This window comes from Triticum aestivum, chromosome 2B, assembly GCF_018294505.1.
Source record: "Triticum aestivum cultivar Chinese Spring chromosome 2B, IWGSC CS RefSeq v2.1, whole genome shotgun sequence".
NCBI lineage: Eukaryota > Viridiplantae > Streptophyta > Magnoliopsida > Poales > Poaceae > Triticum > Triticum aestivum.
In genome coordinates, this window is record NC_057798.1 from 644,642,939 (window position 1) to 644,666,117 (window position 23,179).

General features: G+C 47.7%; 1 protein-coding gene across 1 annotated transcript; it reads right to left on the reverse strand.

Moving 5' to 3' along the window:
- Positions 1-18,612: 18,612 nt before the first annotated feature.
- Positions 18,613-20,694, reverse strand: LOC123041873 (cytochrome P450 99A2-like). The gene is made up of 2 exons (XM_044464424.1): positions 19,775-20,694; positions 18,613-19,239 (listed from the first exon to the last, which is right to left on the reverse strand). Exons 1-2 carry the CDS (start codon positions 20,675-20,677, stop codon positions 18,613-18,615), a joined length of 1,530 nt encoding a protein of 509 aa, XP_044320359.1. The 5' UTR covers positions 20,678-20,694.
- Between the last annotated feature and the right edge of the window lie 2,485 nt (positions 20,695-23,179).

The following is a 23,179-nucleotide window of genomic DNA, read 5'->3' on the forward strand; positions in this document are numbered from 1 at the left end:
AACCCCATCTATGCTCTCGGTCGTTCGATCACGATCGTGTGGGCGAAAACCGTGCCCCATTTGGACTCTCCTAGCTCCCAGAATCTATAAATAGGTGCCCTTCCCCAAAATTCCGCAGATCAAACCCTAGCCTTGCTCCCTCTCCGCCGCCGGACACGTCCGCCTGCCGACGGACATGTCCGCCCCACCGCCGTAGCCAACCCGTGTGCGCCACATGTCCCCTCCGGCCTCTCTCTCTCTCCTCCTGCCGCCGCCGGCCTGCACGGCCCGCAGCAGGCCCGCGGGGCCCGGTCGCCGCCGCCGCTCGGCCCGTTCCCCACGACGGCGCGCGCCGCCCTTCCGCAGCCGCCGCCGCCCGCCGCCGCGGCGTCCCCGCAAGCCGCTGTCCCCACCGCCATGCGCCTCGCTGAGCTCTTCCTCCGCCGCCCGAGCCGCCGGATCCCGCTGCCGCCTTGCTCCACCATCGCCGCCTCGGGAGCCGACCTCGCCGCCCTTCAGCCTCGCCGCCATGGGCGCCCGAGCTCGAGCTTGCCGCCGGCCCCCCTGTGCTCCCCGTGCTCCGTCCTGCGCCACCACCCGCTGAGCTCGCTGCCCCGTCGCCAACCGTCGCCAGATCCGGCCGGATCGGGTCGGGAGCGACCGGATCCGCGCCCCCACCGGCCTCCTCCTCGCCGGAGCCGTCTCGCCGTCGCCGGAACCGGGGTTGATGATATCCACCCATCCCCCGAACCAAATGCGTCCCCACGCCCGGATCCCTCCGTCCCGGGATCTCCTCGTCCCGGGTTGACTTTTCGCGAGGGTAAAATCCACTAAGTCTCCGGATCTGCTGTTATTTTTAGGCCTTCATCGCATCATAACTTCATGCATACTGCTCCGTTTTGCGTGCATAATATATCAAAATGTTCATCAGGATGTGCTCTACATTTCATTCCATTGTGCCATGCTTGTTTGAGTCCATCTTGATGCCTGAATCAGCGTTGCAAGAGTGCTATATGATGTTAATCTGCTGAAACTGTTATAACTTGGTGATTTGTCATTTTTGTTGCATTTGATGTGCGCATCCTATGAGCATGAGCTCTACATGTGTTTTGTACTACATCATGCCATATTTACAGGGGTTCCATCCTTGTATTTTTGTGAGTTGTGTAGTGAGTGCATCAAGCTTGTTAAGTAGGGTACTTGCTGTTGCTGTTTTGCTAGGCTGAATCTGTTATTTTGTGATGCTATGTAAAGCTGCTGCTACAAGTCATTCTATGCATAATCTGGAGATGTTCACTAAGGATGTTTTGTTATACATGTCGTGCTATATCCATCCATGCCCCTGGTTGCATTTATAGCCTGCTGTAGCTTGTTTTAATCTTGCTCTCAATTTACTAAATAATGTTGTTGTCAGCCTGTTAACATTAAGTTCAGTTTTGCCATGTGCTTTGCTAGTGATCCATGCACCCTATGAACTTTCCCTTGCCATGCTTAGCTTCATAAACATGTCTTTTTACTGTTGGTCACCTTTTCATGCCATTTATTGCTCAGTTGTGAGTTGTATAAGCTCACCAACATGACTACTTATCGTTGTTCCTGCCATATTTGAATCTGTCATATCACTTGCTATGTTTACATGGGTGTCATCATATTTTCTGTGCCCTTTTGGCTCATGGTCAGTAAGGGATTTTTGTTATATGCAATTAGTAGATTCATGCCATGCCTTTGGTTGCAATGTTAAGTTCCTGTAACATGTTGTTTGATAGCTCTAAACATTGCAACCTGATGTTATTTCTGCTAAGTCTGAAACTGTTATTATTTGCAATCTTGCCATGTGTTTTTGAGCATGTTCTAGTGATTTCTGGAGATAGCTCAGTGTTCATGTTTTGTTATGCTTTACCTGTACATCATGCCCATGTCTTTTGTTTTCATGTTGAGATGCTGTAACATGTTGATTTGATGCTTGTAAGATGCCGATTTGCTGTTTTGGACAACTTGTCCTTTAACCTTGTTTCATGTCTATGTGTTGAACCGTTGCTCCGTTTTGAGTGTGCTCTGTATGAAACTTGCTTGATTTTGCATGTAGCTTCATATTATCATGTTGCATCCTTGTTTTGAGGTGTTTGCTGGATGTTTGTATGCATTTGCATCAATGCCATGTTTATATTGTTTTGCTCATATCTTCTAGGTCGTAGCTCCAAATCTAATGAACTTTATATGTAACTTGACTAGAATCTCGTGTAGATCATCTTTGTGCATTTTAACTTGCTGTTTAACAACTTGAACATAAGGTTTATTAAGATCTGGACCAATTTCGAAATATGCATATGAGGACTTACCGGAATTGTTATATGTTGTTTCCGGCCTCATTTAAACTTGCCTTGATGTGTTGCTCTTGTTTACATCATCTCTTGCCATGAGTAGCTTCATGTAGCCTTGTCATGCATCATGCTTGTTGTGCATCATGTCTTGTCTATGTGTGGTGTGTTTACTATGTTGTGTGCTTCTTCTCGATAGTTCCCGTTTCGTTGCGATCGTGAGGATTCGTTCGTCTACGCTTGGTTCGTCTTCGTGGCTTCATCTTCTTCATGGACTTGCTCTTCTTCCTTGCGGGATTTCAGGCAAGATGACCGCTACCCTGGATCTCACTACTATCATTGCTATGCTAGTTGCTTCGTTCTATCGCTTTGCTGTGCTACCTATCACTTGCTCTTCAAGCCTCCCAAATTGCCATGTCAGCCTCTAACCTTTTCACCCTTCCTAGCAAACCATTGCTTGGCTATGTTACCACTTTTGCTCAGCCTCTCTTATAGCGTTGTTAGATGCAGGTGAAGTTGAAGATTGCCCCATGGTGGACAGGATTATGTTGGGATACCACAATATCTCTTATTTTATTAATGCATCTATATACTTGGTAAAGGGTGGAAGACTTGGCCTTATGCCTGGTGTTTTGTTCCACTCTTTCCGCCCTAGTTTCCGTCATACCGGTGTTATGTTCCCGGATTTTGCGTTCCTTACGCGGTTGGGTGATTTATGGGACCCCTTGACAGTTCGCTTTGAATAAAACTCCTCCAGCAAGGCCCAACATTGGTTTTACCATTTGCCTCACCTACCCCTTTTTTCCCTTGGGTTTCCTGAGCCCGAGGGTCATATTTATTTTAGCCCCCCCGGGCCAGTGCTTCTCCAAGTGCTGGTCCAAACCGAGCGATGTCCGGTGTCTCCTGGGCAACCAGGGTCTATGCCAACCCGTCGTCTGGCTCATCCGGTGTGCCCTGAGAACGAGATATGTGCAGCTCCTATCGGGATTTGTCGGCACAACGGGCGGTCTTGCTGGTCTTGTTTCACCATTGTCGAAATGTCTTGTAAACCGGGATTCCGAGTCTGATTGGGTCTTCCTGGGAGAAGGTATATCCTTCGTTGATCGCGAGAGCTTGTGATGGGCTAAGTTGGGACACCCCTGCAGGGTATAAACTTTCGAAAGTCGTGCCCACGGTTATGTGGCAGATGGGAATTTGTTAGTCCGGTTGTAGATAACTTGACACCAGATCCATTTTAAAACGCATCAACCATGTGTGTAGCCGTGACGGTCTCTTTTCGGCGGAGTCCGGGAAGTGAACACAGTTTTTGGGTTATGTTTGACGTAAGTAGGAGTTCAGGATCACTTCTTGATCATTGCTAGCTTCACGACCATTCCGTTGCTTCTCTTCTCGCTCTTATTTGCGTATGTTAGCCACCATATATGCTTAGTCGCTGCTGCAGCCTCACCACTTTACCCCTTCCTTTCCCTTTAAGCTTTGCTAGTCTTGATACCCATGGCAATGGGATTGCTGAGTCCTCGTGTGTGACACCCCAAAATTTTGGCCTTGTTTTATTAAATTATTTTTTTTCCAGGAATTAAAACTTTGGATTTCTGAGCTCCATTTTGTTTTTTTTAAATCTTTTCCTTCCCTGTTATGATGAGTTTTTCCCAAAGAGAAAACTTTTCAAATATGTTATTGGACTTGTTTAACCTCTCAAGAAAAACTTTCCTTTTATCAGTATAACTAATTAACTAACTTAATTGCTTGATCTTTACTTTCTTGAAAATAGTTTTTTCAAGGTTAAATGGCCATATTTGAACTACAACCATTTGATAGATTCACTTAAAATTTCCACAAAAATTTGGAGATGTCATGTGATGTTTTTAAATCACTTTTATGCAAAAATATATTTCATTCACTAAATATTTTGAGCCCTACTCTCAATTTTTCTTCTCTGGTCCAGAGTGCATTTTGCACTACAACCTATTTGAGTATTCATTTAAAACTTCTACCAAAATTAAGGGAGGTCAGTAGGAGCCTGTTATCCCTCTTTGTGCAAAAAGCTAATTATGTTCTTTGAAAAATTTGAGTGAATCAACCTCATTTCCATTCAGGACCAACTTGAGGATTTGTACAGCAACCACCATTTTAGTTGCTCCTATACCCTTAACTATTTATCCTACTTGTAGTCCCCCATGTTAAACCCTTAAGTCCAGGAGCATGCACCATTTAGATCATTTTTGGTTCATGGAATAATGTCATTTATTTCCTGTCCAGAATTGAAGTTTTGTAAAACTTGCACTAACAAGTTTCTTCTTTTGTCCAACTAACATCACCACTCTCTCTTTCATCCACAGAGACACTGATCTGGAGATTTTGGCCACTCCAAGAAATGCCTAAGTGCCCTTGGCATTTTGTCAAACACCTGGTGTGCATGGCCAGTTTTGACATGATTTTGTCTTTGCATTGTGACCTTGAACCTTGGATCATACCAGCTTGTCCAATGGTTTTGCCTTAGACTATAACCCCACCCTGCTAAATCCCAGCTCCAACCAAGCGCTCTGGAGTGCCATGGCATTTCGTCGAGCACATTCAGTGCGTGCACTGGGCGCGCCCAGAGCGCGCGTATTGCAGCCACGCGGCCGAGCCGACACGCTGGCCCCCACGGCTTTGGCCCGCTCTGCAGAACCTCGCCACGCGCTCCCCGCCTCGCAGCATCGCGCCAAACCACCCTGGCACGCTACAGCGCAGCCGCCAGGGCGTTCTTGGCGGCACTCCGGCGTCGGCAGTGCGCCTCTGCCACGGGCAGCGCCGCCCAAGCCTCGCCCGCTCGCCACCTGGCCCATGGAGCAGTGCGAGCTCATCCACAAGGGTGTCGCCTAGCTCTCGTCGCCGCCACGTTCCCCTGCAGCTACAGAACGGCGGTTCGCCGGCCACCCTTATCCACCGCCGCGGAACCGACCTCGTCGCACTATAAATGGACACCCCGAGCCCCTCTGAGCACGCACGCGACCTCATGCTACCCCCATGGCGCTCCCCTGCCTCGCATTCGACCCGGGGAGGTCTCCTTCCTCGTCTCCGGCAACTCCTGCCGCCGCCACCGCCCCGGCCAATCCGGCACCTCCAGTACCTCCCCCTCTCCGTTCTCTTCACCAGGAACCTTCTCATCCTCCTGTGAACTCGTTCCCCTGCTTTATTTTGATCGGGAGCCATCGCCTCCACAAAATCACTTTGCTCCCGAAGCTCCCTCCGCCACGAAGCTCACCGCCGACGAGTTCTTCCACCCCTGTCGACCCAACGACCACCGAGAAGACCGCCGCAGTCCCGCGGATCCATCCAGACCCTCTGGAACCCACGGGGAGCCACCGTTCACCGGCGGCGATCGCCGTGGCCTCGCCTCCGTTCGGGCAGAGGAAGAGGAGGGAGGGATAGACTGGTCAAACCTGACCAGTGGGCCCCTTGGACCCACTGTCAGTGACCCTGCGCCTATCCACGTCGGTTAAGTGAAGGCGTATTAACCCCAGTACGCTTTCCCCGCTCCGAAAACGTATTCCCTTCCGAAACGTTTTCTTTTCTGTTTTATTTTAAAAACAGATTTTGACCAGAAGTTTGACTGGCTATAACTTTTTAAATATAAGTCCAAATGAGTTGATTCTTTTTCCTACCTTCTTCAAATTTGATCTAGTTTATTTTAAGATTTATTTAAAAAAAATTCAAACAACTTTTTGGTTCTGTTTTTGAAATATGTGTTAATTCAAATATATTTTTCAAATAGGGTTTTGGGGAAAGAGAAGAAAACTTTCAAAAGTTTGGAGAGCACCCTGCCTTTCCACACGTTGAAGGCAAGCATTCTGAACCCCGGCATAATAATTTTTGGAGTAATCATTGATGCATTTATAACACCACCGCTTTTCGAAGGACTTGTTATTTCATGTGATATGATCATATGCATGGGTGCATGTTATTGTTTTCCATGCTGTTGGAAAAGAACACACTTGTGATGATCATCATCCTCATGTGCCTTGCATGCATACCGGTAGGAACCGGGAAAACCTCTGCCTTGGGTAGGCATGAGTTTGTCGCCGGTCACCGTCGGGACGGTTATGTCCGGTATGGCATGGTAAGATATAATGAGTGTTGATTGTATTGGTTGAAATACATTCGTTATACTAATCATGCAGGGAATACTTAAACCTCCTGAGTCGACCGTAGATCGAGTCTTATTCCAGTAACCCCCATACTTGTTTCGTACTACCACTCGTCTCTACAGCAAGTAGAGTACGGTTCAGTAAGTTGTCAACCTCTTTCTAGAACACACCGTACAGAGAGGCCATGGTGGAAGATACTGGTTGTAACTGGTAGGCAGGCCACCTGGTCCGGGAGCATGGGTGTTTCCGGTTGGGACCGAGAGGGGAGGCCACCCCTTAGAGCGCGCGATATAAATTTGATCCCATGCTACGCGAGGTTGTAGCCTCCCCACTTAGAGTTTGCTTAACAGGTGTCGTGGGTGATTCCAGACACGTGTGTGATAAGCTGGTGTGTGCAAGTTAGGTGTGTTTTCAACAAAAAGACCGTAGATGGAATTAGTCCGATGGACTAAAGAAATCCGTTACTCGTGGGTAAAGAGTACACCCTCTGCAGAGAATAAACTTATTCGAATAGCCGTGTCCATGGTTAAGAATTACAGTCTGGGATGGGTCAAGTATCGGTCTTAGTGTCGGTCTTCGGAGGTGAAACTATTAATCCAGAAATGGAATTACTACTTGTGACTGGTGATAACTATGATTATTATTATTTGACTAACCCATGATATTGTTGTTATTATCGTGTATCTCTGGGATAGTTCTACCTCCGGGATATTCACCTTGATTGTTTCTTTTAAAGCCCTTTATGAGGCGTCGCTCAGACGCCCGACTGTGGCATTTCTTTTAAAGCCCTTTATGAGGCGTCGCTCAGACGTCCGACTGTGGCATTTCTTTTAAAGCCCTTTATGAGGCGTCGCCCAGACGCCCGACTGTGGCATTTCTTTTAAAGCCCTTTATGTGGCGTCGCTCAGACGCCCGACTGTGGCATTTTTTTTAAAAGCCCTTTATGTGGCGTCGCTCAGACGCCCGACTGTGGCATTACTTGTTATTTATTTCATAAATTTCTTTTATACTATCAGGTTATTGCAATTTTATAAATAGCTTGCTTGCACGCATCCGAGAGTTACTTATCTTTTGTGGCCGACGTCATGAGCATAAAAATATTTTTCAGCACATCATTGTTATATTATACCTGTGTTCATAATGTTTGCGAGTACATTCAAAGTACTCACTGGCTTGTCCCTGGCTATTGTCTTGGCCAGATTTTCCTGCACGGAGAGGAGCGACGCGATGCCAGCCCCGGAACCCACGCAATGGAGATAGCAGCCTCGCGAAGATAGGAATTTAACCTGGTCAGCTGTTCCCGTGGGGAATGGAGTCCCATAGACACAGATGTTTCACAACCCGCTTCCGCCATCAATCACTAGAAACCATTGGTTGTAACCACAGGCCAGAATGGTCTTGTACTGCATATTCTGTATTTGGCTTGGAATTTCTGTATCAAGTTGGAGCCTCATCAGCTAACAGTAATCCTGGGGCTGATGAGAAGGACAGTCTTTTCCGGAAATTTATTACCCAGAAAACCCGGTCGTGACATCGTGGCTCATAGATTACTACAACAACAGTTGCAGGTACAGGTTATGCGATGATCATGACGCGAGAGCGATGTTTGCTTGTTTTGGAGTTCTTCTTCTGCTTCTTCTTCGATAAGGGAATAGGTTCCAGGTCGGCAGCCTGGGCTAGCAGGGTGGATGTCGTTTGAGTTTCTGTTTGTGTTTCATTCGTAGTCGGATGATGCTCTTATGTATTGTGATGTTGTATTCGTGTGGCATTCTATGCCTCTTGTATGTATCCCCATCTATTATGTAATGTTGATGTAATGATATCCACCTTGCAAAAGCGTTTCAATATGCGGTTCTATCCTTGGTGGGACCTTCGAGTCTCTTTAGGATAGTATCACATATTGGGCGTGACAAGTTGGTATCAGAGCCTTGACCAACCCTAGGAGCCCCCTTGATTGATCGTGTAGTTTGGCCGTTGTCGAGTCTAGAAGAAAACTGTTTTGGAGTCTAGTTATATCGGAGAGTAGGAATTCTTTTTACTCCTCAGCCCCCTTCATTGCTCTGGTGAGGAATCTTGACGTAGGTGTTTTGAATTACTCCTCTTCCCCTTCAAATTTTCTTTAGGATCACGCAGTTGGTTTTCCGATCGTTGGTTCCTGAGCTCTTTTCATCCGGTGCATTTCTCGTCAAGTCGATTCGAGCCCCTTCATCTTTGAGTTCAATCCGTAGTTGTTTTCTTTTCCCACCCGCCCACCCCTTTTTCTTCTCGGAGCCGGAGTCTGTAATCGAGTATCCATCCTACTCGTGTGAAGCCTTTGCCTTCTTTCAACCGATGTTTTTCTCTTCAAGATATTCGTCGGTTTTCCCCTTTCAAGTTGCCTTTGTTTTCCCGCCCTCCCACCCTATTCTTCCCGGAGTCTGAGTCTCTTTCGAGCATCAATTTTCATTCGTGTGGAACCTCTTCAGTCTTCCCTCAATTATTTCAACTGGTGAATTCTCATCTCGGTGGACATTCTTCATCTGTTTTCTTCTCCGGTGGATTCAATTCTAATTTTCGGTAGTGATTACATTCTTTTCCTTGGATCAAGTGTTCTCCTTGCTCGTTTGCCTCTCGCCATTCAATCATTCCAGAGTTCGGAAGACATCTCAGGAGATTCATCTGTATTCCAATTAATTCGAGGTTGTCACCTCATTCAAATATTTCAATTGTTCCGGTGCTTCATCTACCTCTTCAACAATCTTTTCCAACGGTGTTTTTCTTTTAGTGGGCCCTAACCCACAGGTCTTTTCCCAGGATCTTACCTGACTCTTCTAATTATTCCGGAGCCATTCCTAATTCTTTTCAAGTTTGACGTAAGAATGAATTTCATCAGTCAGATGCCATCTCCAAGATCGCTTTTTAATTCTTTTCATCTTGGGTTCAACCCTTCCTCTTTTTCATTCTACCAGAGTATCTCAGTAATTTTGGTGATGTTTCCCATCGTCATTTCAAGATCGAAGAAGAGTTTTTCCTTTAAATCTTGTCCGTCCTCTCGAGGATTCGTGGTTCTAGCTTCATATCATCCTCTCGAATTACTTCAGTTTGTCAGATATTCTTTCTTACCCATCCGGAGTATTTCAGGAGTTGATTTCTTTTTCGTTTCACCGGAGGATATCATTCCATCTATCATTCTCTAATTATCCCGGTGCTTCATTCAAGTGCTTTAATCAGTTCGAGTTCTTCCCCTTCTTTTGCATCTAAATCCCCTCAAGCATATTTGTTTGATAATTCTTCCCGGTCATCCAGTCTCTTTCATCAGTCATTTTCCGAATTTTAACGTTGGTTCTTTCAGATTCCTTTTCTTTGATTATCATATTAATCCATTCGTTCTTTCCAATCCTACCGGTGGTTCATGAAGACCTTCTCAAGTTTGTGATGCGTCATTTCTCAATTCTTTTCAACAAGAATAAGTTGCATGCCAAATCCGTGGCTTGTCATCAATTAAATTTGATGAAGGTTAAGCCTACAATAAATCTTATTCTTTCCCCGAAGTAATTAATCCCTTCCTTCGGAGTTTGTTCTTGTTGAATAAATTCTCGGTTCGAAGTGTGTTCATTTTTTATTTTCCAGAGTTCAAATTTCCCCGGTCATTTCATTGGAACCCCCATCTAAATCACCGCAAGGCTCATCTTATTCTTCCTTCCTTCATTGTATCTCATCATCCTTTTGTCACCGGAATTCTTCATGGAGGTTCTTCATGATTTAATTCATTCTTCAAGAGTTCATAAAATATCATTCCATCCTCTCAAGCTCGTGTTCTATTCCTTCCATTTTTAGCCGGAGTGCTGCCTAAATCCTTTCAGTCTTATTCATTTCGTATCTCGTTCTAACCGGAGTGGTTTCATAGTCTATCTGATTCCGTGAGCTTCCGATTCTCGTCATTCTCGTCGTTCCTCTCTTATTCTCGTGTGCTCGCGATTCTTTGCTTATTCTCTTGAGTTCTTGTTTCACCTATTCCCTTTTCCCTTCCGTCTCGGTCCTAAGATCTCGGGACGAGATCTCTTGTTAGTGGAGGAGTGTTGTAACGCCCCGGATCCGATGTGCCAGGTGTCTGCCAGTTATTCGCCATCTTTGCCATGTCATTTGCTTGCGTGTTGCATATTGCCATGTCATCATGTGCATTTCATTTTGCATACGTGTTCGTCTCATTCATCCGAGCATTTTCCCCGTTGTCCGTTTTGCAATCCGGCACTCCTATGTCACCCGACACCCCCTTTTGCCTCTTTTCGTGAGCGGGTAAAAAAACTTTCTCGAAATGGCCCGAGGTTTGCCAAGCGGCCTTGGTATACCACCGGTAGACCGCCTGTCAAGTTTCGTGCCATTTGAAGGTCTTTTGATACTCCAACGGTTAACCGAGTTAGCCCGAAACCCCTTTTTCTCTTGCAGCCCAGCAACCCTTCCAAACTGGCCGAAAACCCATCCTAACCCCATCTATGCTCTCGGTCGTTCGATCACGATCGTGTGGGCGAAAACCGTGCCCCATTTGGACTCTCCTAGCTCCCAGAATCTATAAATAGGTGCCCTTCCCCAAAATTCCGCAGATCAAACCCTAGCCTTGCTCCCTCTCCGCCGCCGGACACGTCCGCCTGCCGACGGACATGTCCGCCCCACCGCCGTAGCCAACCCGTGTGCGCCACATGTCCCCTCCGGCCTCTCTCTCTCTCCTCCTGCCGCCGCCGGCCTGCACGGCCCGCAGCAGGCCCGCGGGGCCCGGTCGCCGCCGCCGCTCGGCCCGTTCCCCACGACGGCGCGCGCCGCCCTTCCGCAGCCGCCGCCGCCCGCCGCCGCGGCGTCCCCGCAAGCCGCTGTCCCCACCGCCATGCGCCTCGCTGAGCTCTTCCTCCGCCGCCCGAGCCGCCGGATCCCGCTGCCCGCCTTGCTCCACCATCGCCGCCTCGGGAGCCGACCTCGCCGCCCTTCAGCCTCGCCGCCATGGGCGCCCGAGCTCGAGCTTGCCGCCGGCCCCCTGTGCTCCCCGTGCTCCGTCCTGCGCCACCACCCGCTGAGCTCGCTGCCCCGTCGCCAACCGTCGCCAGATCCGGCCGGATCGGGTCGGGAGCGACCGGATCCGCGCCCCCACCGGCCTCCTCCTCGCCGGAGCCGTCTCGCCGTCGCCGGAACCGGGGTTGATGATATCCACCCATCCCCCGAACCAAATGCGTCCCCACGCCCGGATCCCTCCGTCCCGGGATCTCCTCGTCCCGGGTTGACTTTTCGCGAGGGTAAAATCCACTAAGTCTCCGGATCTGCTGTTATTTTTAGGCCTTCATCGCATCATAACTTCATGCATACTGCTCCGTTTTGCGTGCATAATATATCAAAATGTTCATCAGGATGTGCTCTACATTTCATTCCATTGTGCCATGCTTGTTTGAGTCCATCTTGATGCCTGAATCAGCGTTGCAAGAGTGCTATATGATGTTAATCTGCTGAAACTGTTATAACTTGGTGATTTGTCATTTTTGTTGCATTTGATGTGCGCATCCTATGAGCATGAGCTCTACATGTGTTTTGTACTACATCATGCATATTTACAGGGGTTCCATCCTTGTATTTTTGTGAGTTGTGTAGTGAGTGCATCAAGCTTGTTAAGTAGGGTACTTGCTGTTGCTGTTTTGCTAGGCTGAATCTGTTATTTTGTGATGCTATGTAAAGCTGCTGCTACAAGTCATTCTATGCATAATCTGGAGATGTTCACTAAGGATGTTTTGTTATACATGTCGTGCTATATCCATCCATGCCCCTGGTTGCATTTATAGCCTGCTGTAGCTTGTTTTAATCTTGCTCTCAATTTACTAAATAATGTTGTTGTCAGCCTGTTAACATTAAGTTCAGTTTTGCCATGTGCTTTGCTAGTGATCCATGCACCCTATGAACTTTCCCTTGCCATGCTTAGCTTCATAAACATGTCTTTTTACTGTTGGTCACCTTTTCATGCCATTTATTGCTCAGTTGTGAGTTGTATAAGCTCACCAACATGACTACTTATCGTTGTTCCTGCCATATTTGAATCTGTCATATCACTTGCTATGTTTACATGGGTGTCATCATATTTTCTGTGCCCTTTTGGCTCATGGTCAGTAAGGGATTTTTGTTATATGCAATTAGTAGATTCATGCCATGCCTTTGGTTGCAATGTTAAGTTCCTGTAAACATGTTGTTTGATAGCTCTAAACATTGCAACCTGATGTTATTTCTGCTAAGTCTGAAACTGTTATTATTTGCAATCTTGCCATGTGTTTTTGAGCATGTTCTAGTGATTTCTGGAGATAGCTCAGTGTTCATGTTTTGTTATGCTTTACCTGTACATCATGCCCATGTCTTTTGTTTTCATGTTGAGATGCTGTAACATGTTGATTTGATGCTTGTAAGATGCCGATTTGCTGTTTTGGACAACTTGTCCTTTAACCTTGTTTCATGTCTATGTGTTGAACCGTTGCTCCGTTTTGAGTGTGCTCTGTATGAAACTTGCTTGATTTTGCATGTAGCTTCATATTATCATGTTGCATCCTTGTTTTGAGGTGTTTGCTGGATGTTTGTATGCATTTGCATCAATGCCATGTTTATATTGTTTTGCTCATATCTTCTAGGTCGTAGCTCCAAATCTAATGAACTTTATATGTAACTTGACTAGAATCTCGTGTAGATCATCTTTGTGCATTTTAACTTGCTGTTTAACAACTTGAACATAAGGTTTATTCAGATCTGGACCAATTTCGAAATATGCATATGAGGACTTACCGGAATTGTTATATGTTGTTCCCGGCCTCATTTAAACTTGCCTTGATGTGTTGCTCTTGTCTACATCATCTCTTGCCATGAGTACCTTCATGTAGCCTTGTCATGCATCATGCTTGTTGTGCATCATGTCTTGTCTATGTGTGGTGTGTTTACTATGTTGTGTGCTTCTTCTCGATAGTTCCCGTTTCATTGCGATCGTGAGGATTCGTTCATCTATGCTTGGTTCGTCTTTGTGGCTTCATCTTCTTCATGGACTCGTTCTTCTTCCTTGCGGAATTTCAGGCAAGATGACCGCTACCCTGGATCTCACTACTATCATTGCTATGCTAGTTGCTTCGTTCTATCGCTTTGCTGCGCTACCTATCACTTGCTCTTCAAGCCTCCCAAATTGCCATGTCAGTCTCTAACCTTTTCACCCTTCCTAGCAAACCATTGCTTGGCTATGTTACCGCTTTTGCTCAGCCCCACTTATAGCGTTGTTAGATGCAGGTGAAGTTGAAGATTGCCCCATGGTGGACAGGATTATGTTGGGATATCACAATATCTCTTATTTTATTAATGCATCTATATACTTGGTAAAGGGTGGAAGACTCGGCCTTATGCCTGGTGTTTTATTCCACTCTTGCCGCCCTAGTTTCCGTCATACCGGTGTTATGTTCCCGGATTTTGCGTTCCTTACGCAGTTGGGTGATTTATGGGACCCCCTTGATAGTTCGCTTTGAATAAAACTCCTCCAGCAAGGCCCAACATTGGTTTTACCATTTGCCTCACCTACCCCTTTTTTTCCCTTGGGTTTCTGGAGCCCGAGGGTCATCTTTATTTTAGCCCCTCCGGGCCAGTGCTTCTCCAAGTGCTGGTCCAAACCGAGCGATGTCTGGCGCCCCTGGGCAACCAGGGTCTATGCCAACCCATCGTCTGGCTCATCTGGTGTGCCCTGAGAACGAGATATGTGCAGCTCCTATTGGGATTTGTCGTCACAACGGGCGGTCTTGCTGGTCTTGTTTTACCATTGTTAAAATGTCTTGTAAACCGGGATTCCGAGTCTGATCGGGTCTTCCTGGGAGAAGGTATATCCTTCGTTGATCGCGAGAGCTTGTGATGGGCTAAGTTGGGACACCCTTGCAGGGTATAAACTTTCGAAAGCCGTACCCGCGGTTATGTGGCAGATGGGAATTTGTTAATGTCCGGTTGTAGATAACTTGACACCAGATTCGTTTTAAAACGCATCAACCGTGTGTGTAGCCGTGACGGTCTCTTTTCGGCGGAGTCCGGGAAGTGAACACGGTTTTTGGGTTATGTTTGACGCAAGTAGGAGTTCAGGATCACTTCTTGATCATTGGTAGCTTCAGGACCGTTCCGTTGCTTCTCTTCCCGCTCTTATTTGCGTATGTTGGCCACCATATGTGCTTAGTCGCTGCTGCAGCCTCACCACTTTACCCCTTCCTTTCCCTTTAAGCTTTGCTAGTCTTGATACCCATGGTAATGGGATTGCTGAGTCCTCGTGGCTCACAGATTACTACAACAATAGTTGCAGGTACAGATTATGCGATGATCATGACGCGAGAGCGATGTTTGCTTGTTTTGGAGTTCTTCTTCTGGTTCTTCTTCGATCAGGGAATAGGTTCCAGGTCGGCGGCCTGGGCTAGCAGGGTGGATGTCGTTTGAGTTTCTGTTTGTGTTTCATTCGTAGTCGGATGATGCTCTTATATATTGTGATGTTGTATTCGTGTGGCATTCTATTCCTCTTGTATGTATCCCCACCTATTATGTAATGTTGATGTAATGATATCCACCTTGCAAAAGCATTTCAATATGCGGTTCTATCCTTGGTGGGACCTTCGAGTCTTTTTAGGATAGTATCGCATATTGGGCGTGACACATGGGACATGCATCAACACCTCATCGATACCCGTAACGCCCTCGGATGTATAGAGAGACTTGTAAAATTCCAGGACCATTGATTTGAAGGTTGCCGGATCCTCCGTAAAAATACCCATTGAGTTATACAGCGCCTTTGTCATGTTTTTCTTTCTCCTCATACTCGCCCGCATGTGAACGAATTTGGTATTTTTGTCCCCTTTGGACAGCCATTGAATCCTGGACCGTTGGCGCCACATGATCTCCTCCATGTGGTATAGTTTTACTAGTCTATCGCTGATCTTAATCTCCAAATGTACAGGTCCAGTCCGTGACGGCTCATTCTGCAGCCGTTGTAGCTGTGCCGGCAGCTCCTTTATCTCCTTTCTTACACTACCCAAACACTCCCTGCTCCATGTCGTTACTTCTTTAGGTATTCTTAGAAGCTTGTCCCGGAAATCACCCACACCATACCCTGGAGAAACCGACTGCCACCGTGATGAAATAGACTGCTGCCAATCCTCATGAGATTCCCACGTTACTTCATAACGAAAGTTCCTTGGGCGAGCCCTATCCTCATGTGGGGGAACAAGTTGGAGCAGGACTAACCCGTGGTCAGAAGATGCTGTAGAGAGGTGGCGTAGAGATGCAGAGGGGACATGGAGCTCCAACTAGGCGACGCCAGTGTGCGATCCAGACGAACACGTGTATATGACCCTCCAGAAACTTTCTTTTCAAACGTCCAGAAACGGCCTTGATAGCCCAAATCTAGCAACATGCGTACATCAACTGTGTCTCTAAACGCCTGGATCTGAGCATTGCTCCGGTTAGCGACTCCTTGGTGTTCATCTGGACGTAAAACCTCGTTGAAATCCCCGATACATAGCCACGGCAAATCATTCAGACTTGTCAATCCTTTCATCAAGTCACATGTCTGGTTTCTTAAGTGAGTTTGAACCTCACCATAAACACAAGTTATCCTCCAAGGATCCAGCCCCGGTTCCTGAACATGTGCATCTATGTTGTACACTGAGTCACCCAGGATCTGAACATCAATTGTATTATTCCAAAAAATACCAATACCACCGCTTCTTCCTTGGCTATCTACAACATACGAATGATCGTAGCCTAAAGTACTAGCAAAATCTTCTACACGTGTTCCACTGATTTGTGTTTCGACAATGCACAACACCGTAGGGGCAAACCTTCTCGCGAGTTCGTGAAGCTCTCAAACTGCCGCGGGTTTGCCCGCTCCATGGCAGTTCCAACATAATACACTCATTGGCCCCGGCGGCGCTCCTCGAAGGAGCCCGCCAAGTTTTTTACAGCAGAAGTAGATCCCTCTTTATTTTCCTCATCGGTCTTGCTCCTCTTTGTTTCTCTCTATGGCGGTGGACTTCCCAGTGTACTACCTGCTGGAATAATAGCTAACTAGTTGTCGTTTGTGGCTGCATTCTTCTCATTTTAAGAAATCCGCAAAACTCTATCTGACTCTAGTCTCTCCATCCTCTTCCTGCGGTGTTCTTCCATATCGACATCATAGCTTGCAACAGCCATGTCTCCCTGATTTTCCTTACGCACTTCTTGCATCCTTTGCGAGCTGACATTCTCCCCCTCTGCAGATCGGCTCCCTGGATGGCCTCCTCTACCTCCCCTTCTGCCGCCCCTTCGGGCTTGGCCTTCACCAGGTCCTCTTCCCGCACGCATGAACCAATTTGCACGGAGATCCTTGAAGACAAGCGCCAATGTCGGATGGATTCCAGTACCATGCTCCTTACATAGACGACCTAGCATGCCACACACAGCGTACCAATCGGGGAGCCGTTCATGTTTGACCTTATAAATCTGTCTCTTGCTATCTCTAATCATGGAAACAACATTCTTCAAGGGTTTGAGGATGTTTAATCGAATCTAGACCCTATAAAAATTCCCTCGGAAGTCGGTCGAGCTAGTTTTCACAAACAGGACCTTGCCCACCTTTGCAGCCAATGGACCAACGAGATGGGCGTACATGTCTGGCACATCATGTATCTGAATCCATATGTCAATTGTCTCCAATTTGATCGTTGAGGGTTTCGTAATACCATCATATGGTGCCATCAACACCGCATCCCCTCTGAAATTCCAAGGACCTTCCTCCACGACCCTCTCCCAATTTCCTAAGCACGAAAACTTGACAGTATACAGGTTGTCTTCCAAGGGTTTGAACTTCACCTCCTGCCGCGTCCCATGCCAAACGCATGTTCTTGAAAAACCACGTCTGGCTGTAAGTTTTGTTGGTGTTGACTTTGGCCAGCGCCATCCATCTAGCGCCCTCCTCTGGTGCCTCCGTCTCGTCGTAAACGACCTCGTCCAGATCCTCCTCGCGCAAACCCAATTCCTCCATCTTCTCCACGTCGCTGAGCCCAGAGGAGCCCGAAGCTCCATCAGATGCCATCTAGAGCACTAACCCGCAAGAGATCAAAACAGGTTGTTGGTGGGGAACCCTAGCGGTCGTCTCACCCTTCTACACCCGGATTGCTCCGGGGGCGGCAGGGCGATGATCGACGGTAGGGAAGACAAGATCTCGACGGCGGCGTGATCACCCCGGGAGAAAAGCGGATACCCTAGCTAGAGGAAAAAGCGGAAACCCTCGATTACTTAAGTACTACAAAAAAAAGATAAGAGTATATGTGATAAGCGATGTGAACGAAGGGGGAAACGGGCCGATTGCAGGCCCATGTAGCGGTTGCAAGTCAAGCCAGATACAAGTAGTGATTTGCCTAAAAGAGGGATACAGGTAACGATTAATTACATAAAATAAAAAGTATACTGGCTTAATGGAAAATTTTACGCTACAAATTTATGCACTGATGTTAGCCGAGTGAGACTAATTAATCTCCGTTGACTGAGCTAGCCAGACCATTTACAATAAAGAGATACTTGGTGCACACCACATATGACAACAATAACAATAATATTGGCACACTCTGTTTCAAAATAAGTGTCTCTGATTTAGTACAAAGTTGATTTAATAACAACAATATTGGCACACTCTGTTCCAAGATAAGTGTCTCTGATTTAGTATAAAGTTGATTTAATAACAACAATATTGGCACATTCTCCTATTTAGTACAAACGACACTTATTTTGGGACGGAGGGACTATATCTTCTCATCAACGAGCTTAAAATGTTAAATGAGCTCATTAAACTTGTTCTCTTAAGAAGCTTAGATTAAAATTGAACCCGCTACTCAACAAGTTTGATTCGAGCTGAACCATGTCACGAGCTGCTCGTTTAGCTCCCGAGTTTCGATATTTTTAATTCCAGCCCTACTCCCCTCATTGCAAGTTGAATAAGGACGTGTAAATTTTATTCCAAATGTAGTTGCTTTCTGAATTATTATAGAGCAATCTTCTAGGTTGTATTGATCATAAGAAATTGTTACAGGGATACAAATGAGATCATGATATTGACCCCACTAAATATGACGACGATGAGTTAACGATAAAGAGAACCTAGCGAAAGTTAACCCACCATCATAAACATTATTACAAATTGGCGAGCCTCAAATTTTCATCGGAAAATTATACGGCGTCGCTACTAGGTGAAGTTGGTTCCTCCTTCTTAGTGTTGCACCGACGGTCATGTCCATGTCAAGCTCATCCGGAAGCATTCCGGCTGGGAGGCTCCAATCGAAGAAGTACAGAAGCCGAGCCAAGATGAGCTCCAGGGTGGCCAACCCAAAAGTACTGCCAGGGCACATCCTCCGCCCGCTCCCGAACGGCAAGTACTCGAATTGTGTACCATTGTAATCCACGGTAATGTCCTCAAACCTCTCTGGCTTGAACTGGTCCGCATCATGCCAATACTCGGGGTTCCTCGCTATCCCCCACGCATTGACCATGACCCTGGAGCCCTCCACGATCTCAAACCCACTGACGATGCAAGTCTCTCGACAGACACGGGGGAGCAGGAGTGGTGCCGCCGGGTGCAGCCTCAGACCCTCCTTGATCACCATCTTCATGTAGCGCAGTTTTTCCATGTGGACCTCATGGTCTTCTGGACTCTTGTTGTCCAATGTTTGTCGCACCTCCGCCTGAGCCTTCACCATTACCTCCGGGTTCCTCATGAGCTCCGACATGATCCACTCCAGGATTGACGACGTCGTCTCTGTCCCTGCTGTGAACAAGTCCTATAGCAAATTTATAGTGTGGGATTAATCCGACTACAATAGTATAACTTTCTTTATAGGAAGGAAGATTACCCCCTGCTTTCTTTCGAAGATGAAAATTTTATAATCCTATTTTCTCCTATACTATGTATGTTTCTCGTAAATGTAAATAAACCCCTCCCCTTAATTTCAACTTAACCACCTTCACGTAAAAAGATCATTTAGCATCACCCCTTCCCCTGATTTCCTCCATCCGTGAAATAATAATTCTGTAACATGCACAGGGTCGTTTGTTAAGGGTGTGTCTAGGGTACATCTAGATGTGCTCTAGTTATTGCACATTCAAGTGGGTGAATCAAGCATAAAGAGGAAAAGAAAAAAATAAAAATAAAATATCCACACGAATCTCAATGTAAGATCAATGACATAGGACTTAGATGTGCAATACTTATGACACATCTAAATGTGATTTAGTTAAAATAATTTGTTAACGGTGGTCCTAAGTCCTAATTCTTTCAAAAACTATTCAGAGAGCAGACGACCTTGGAGCACTTACCACTGTTATTGCCTTGATGTTTGTGATGCCGATGGGGAACTCAAGCTGCCCCTCATCCTTGATCCTAAGCATGACGCTCAGAAGCTCATCGTCTCCGGTATTTTTCTCCGCTCGCCGCGCCTCGCAGATGGCGATGATCTTGTCAAAGATGGCGTCGAACTGCCGGCGCGCTCCCCAGAGCGAGCGTCTCAGCCCAGTGACCACGTCCACAAACCACAGCGAAGGGAAGAGGTCCCCGACGCAGAATCCCCCAGTTAATGTGAGCAGCACATTCATCGCAGCCAAAAACTGCTCTTGGAGCTCGGCGTCGCAGCCGTCGCCAAACGTTGCCCTTGCGGTGATCGTGTTCGTGCACGACACGAGCAGCTTCCTCATATTGACGGGCTGGCCGCCTCCACGGGCGGCGGCGGCGCGGACATCCCTAACGAGGGACATGGTCTCGCTGTCCCTGATGGGCGCGAACTGTCTCACCTTTCGCGCGCTCAGGAGCTCCACCATGCAGAGCTTGCGCAGCGTCCTCCAGTACGCGCCGTATGGCGCGAAGGCTATGTCGGCGCTCCCGTAGCCCACGATCTCCGCGGCCAGAATTGTCGGCCTTGACGCGAAGTTGAGGGAGCTATCCCGGAGCACCTCCTGTGCGACCGCCGGCGAGGAGATCACCACGGCGTCCACCTGGCCCAACCGCAGGTACATCACCGGGCCGTGCTTCTTGGCCAGGTCCCGGAGAGCGACCTGCGGCGTCGCTGTCCGGAGGTGGAGGAGGTTTCCGATGAAGGGGAGACAGCGTGGGCCGGGAGGCTTCCTCCCCTTGGAACTTGCTGTCTTTTTGCGGCTAAGCAAAGCCACGAGAATCATCAGTGAGACGAAGGATAGGAAGAGGAGGGTCGCTGCGCTTAGCTCCATGAGGGATGGCTTGATCAAACTTGAAGCTTTGCTTGGGAAGTTGGGATGAAGAGCTACTAGCAGGAAGTGCCTTTTATAGGGAAAGGGAGTGGAAAGATTTGGTTACCACTCGTTGTCTATTCTTCTCGGTATACGGCAGGTTTGCACCGGTTGACCAAGTCATCAGGCGCTTTTCACAGAAGAGTAATGGGTCACTAGTCCATGAACATCCGGAGAACGGGTTAAATAATAAAGAACACAATGAAAAGGACGGGAAGGTACAAAGCGCATACGGAACAGTGCCATAGAAAAATGATTGTACGAAATAATAGTACCTGAAATGTACATTTATATTGTGTGGTATCACTATTAGAAAATAGAGCTATATTACCGGTTCGTAGAGACCTTTAGTGCCGGTTGCTGCAACCGGCATTAAAGTATGGGGACTAAAGGTCCTCCTTTAGTCCCACGTAGCGCCACCTCTAGTTGGGTTAGGATGCAGGCCCGTACGGCCCCATAGGGCCCACAGGACAGAAGACTTGCAATAGGCCAACAAAGGCCTGCTTAGAGAGGAGCTCGACACGGTAGCCGCGTCGGGGCTTATAAATCGGTGCGAGCTCCTCTTAACTAGCAAGGTGGGACTAAACATTGTGCACTGCGGGTGGCAGCGCATCCTTTTAGTATCGGTTGGTGGCACGAACCCGTACTAAAGAGGGGTTTTTAGTATGGTTGGAGCCACCAACCCGTACTAAAGGTCATCACCTCTTTAGTACCGGTTCGTGCGAGCGCCGCTCGCCTAGCCGTTGGAACCGGCACTAACGGACACATTAGTGCCGGCTCAAATACAAGCCGGGACTAATGAGCTGCACATTAGACTTTTTTTATTAGTGTATAAACAGGGTTCCAAAGTTTCATCTATTTTCAGGCTTTTTTTCCCGAAACAAATTTCTACATCAACATGGAGAAAGTTATACAGGGCTGCGTGGACGCGTACCCCGCACCTGAGTGCCCTTGAGAATTTCTCACTTACCGCCTCTCATACATCAGCGTAGAGTAACCAGAGTAGAAAATTGGACTTGCACACGAATGGACCACGTGCGATTCACCCTGGTGGCGCCGGCCGCCACACAGGAGCCGGCCGGGACAAGTTCCCACCTTTTAAGGATCTCCCCCTAGCGACATCGCCAATATACTGCTAGTGTGTACTTCCTCCATTCTAAAATAGATAACTCAACTTTGTATACATTCCACCCCTAAAATATTATGCTTCATGGACCCGGTACGTGCATCGCTGCCAGCTAATCTCGATTCGGTCATGGTCGCGACCCGGTACGTGCAACTAAGAGGAGATGGAAGCACGTCTGCATGGTGATGTAGAAGGAGGAGGTACCATATGGACGGAGGAGGTACGTACCAGGCCTGTGCAGCTTGTCGCAATGTCACGAGGTCGATGTGCATAGCATTATCGACGATCTTACTTAATTTGTTGGAGAACATCTGTTTGCGGGAGATTGTTGGAGAACACTCACATGGCGACATGCATGCAGTCCAAAACACAACACGACATGCTTTGCTGTTTGTCTGCATTGACCCAGCAATATACATACGGTCTACCGTTCGAAAGTAAAAAATATACATATAGTCTATCCAGGAGCATCTACAGCCGGTCACCTCAAACTCCCCTCAAACATCTAGACGGACGCCCGGTCACTGTCAAGAAAAGCCTGACTCAGACGGATGCCTCAAACGGGCCTCAAACGACCGGGCTGACCGACACTCCTCATATCCAGCCCAAATATAGGAGATGACTAGCCGTGTCCACCACATCGGACCCAACAGGCCTACCCTACCATAAATTGCACCAAATCCATCAAACCCTCCCCCCTCCTCCCGCCTCCCTCCACCCTTCCTTCGTGTCTGAGCCCTTGCCGTCCGCCATCCTTGCTCCCCGTATTCGTTGCCGGTCCCGATCCGTCTCCCTAGATGACCTCCAACCCGTCCTCGACCGCCGGGGCCGAGGCTGCGTCCACCTCATCCCATCGACGTCCCGTCCTCGGCTTCGTCATGCAGGCCGGAGAACATCACGACGACGGAGGATAGCGAGAGAGGGATGCGGATGCAGACATCGATGAGCAGCTGCACCCCCCCCCCCGGTCGCCGCCTTACCGGGACTCCGCTCCCCGTCCATCCAAACCCCAACAAGGATCACGCCGTCGGTCCAAGTTGGGACAGAGGAGGATCCTGCGGCCGACTGGGGCATTCCGGGGAGCTTTTCGCCCACACAGACGCAGCTGATGGACGTCTGTCACTCGCCATAGCTCGTTCGGCTGTAGACAAGCACGGGCGGTTCCCAGGCTACCCATGACTTATTCGACGGAATGACACAACAAGACTTGGTAGCTTCTTGTTGCTCCTGTCCAATCAACTTTGCATAATCAAGATCCGGCCCAAATGCACTATGAGTTGGGGAATCCAACCTGCCCTTCACATGAAGTTGAGACAACATCAAATCCCAATCCAAGC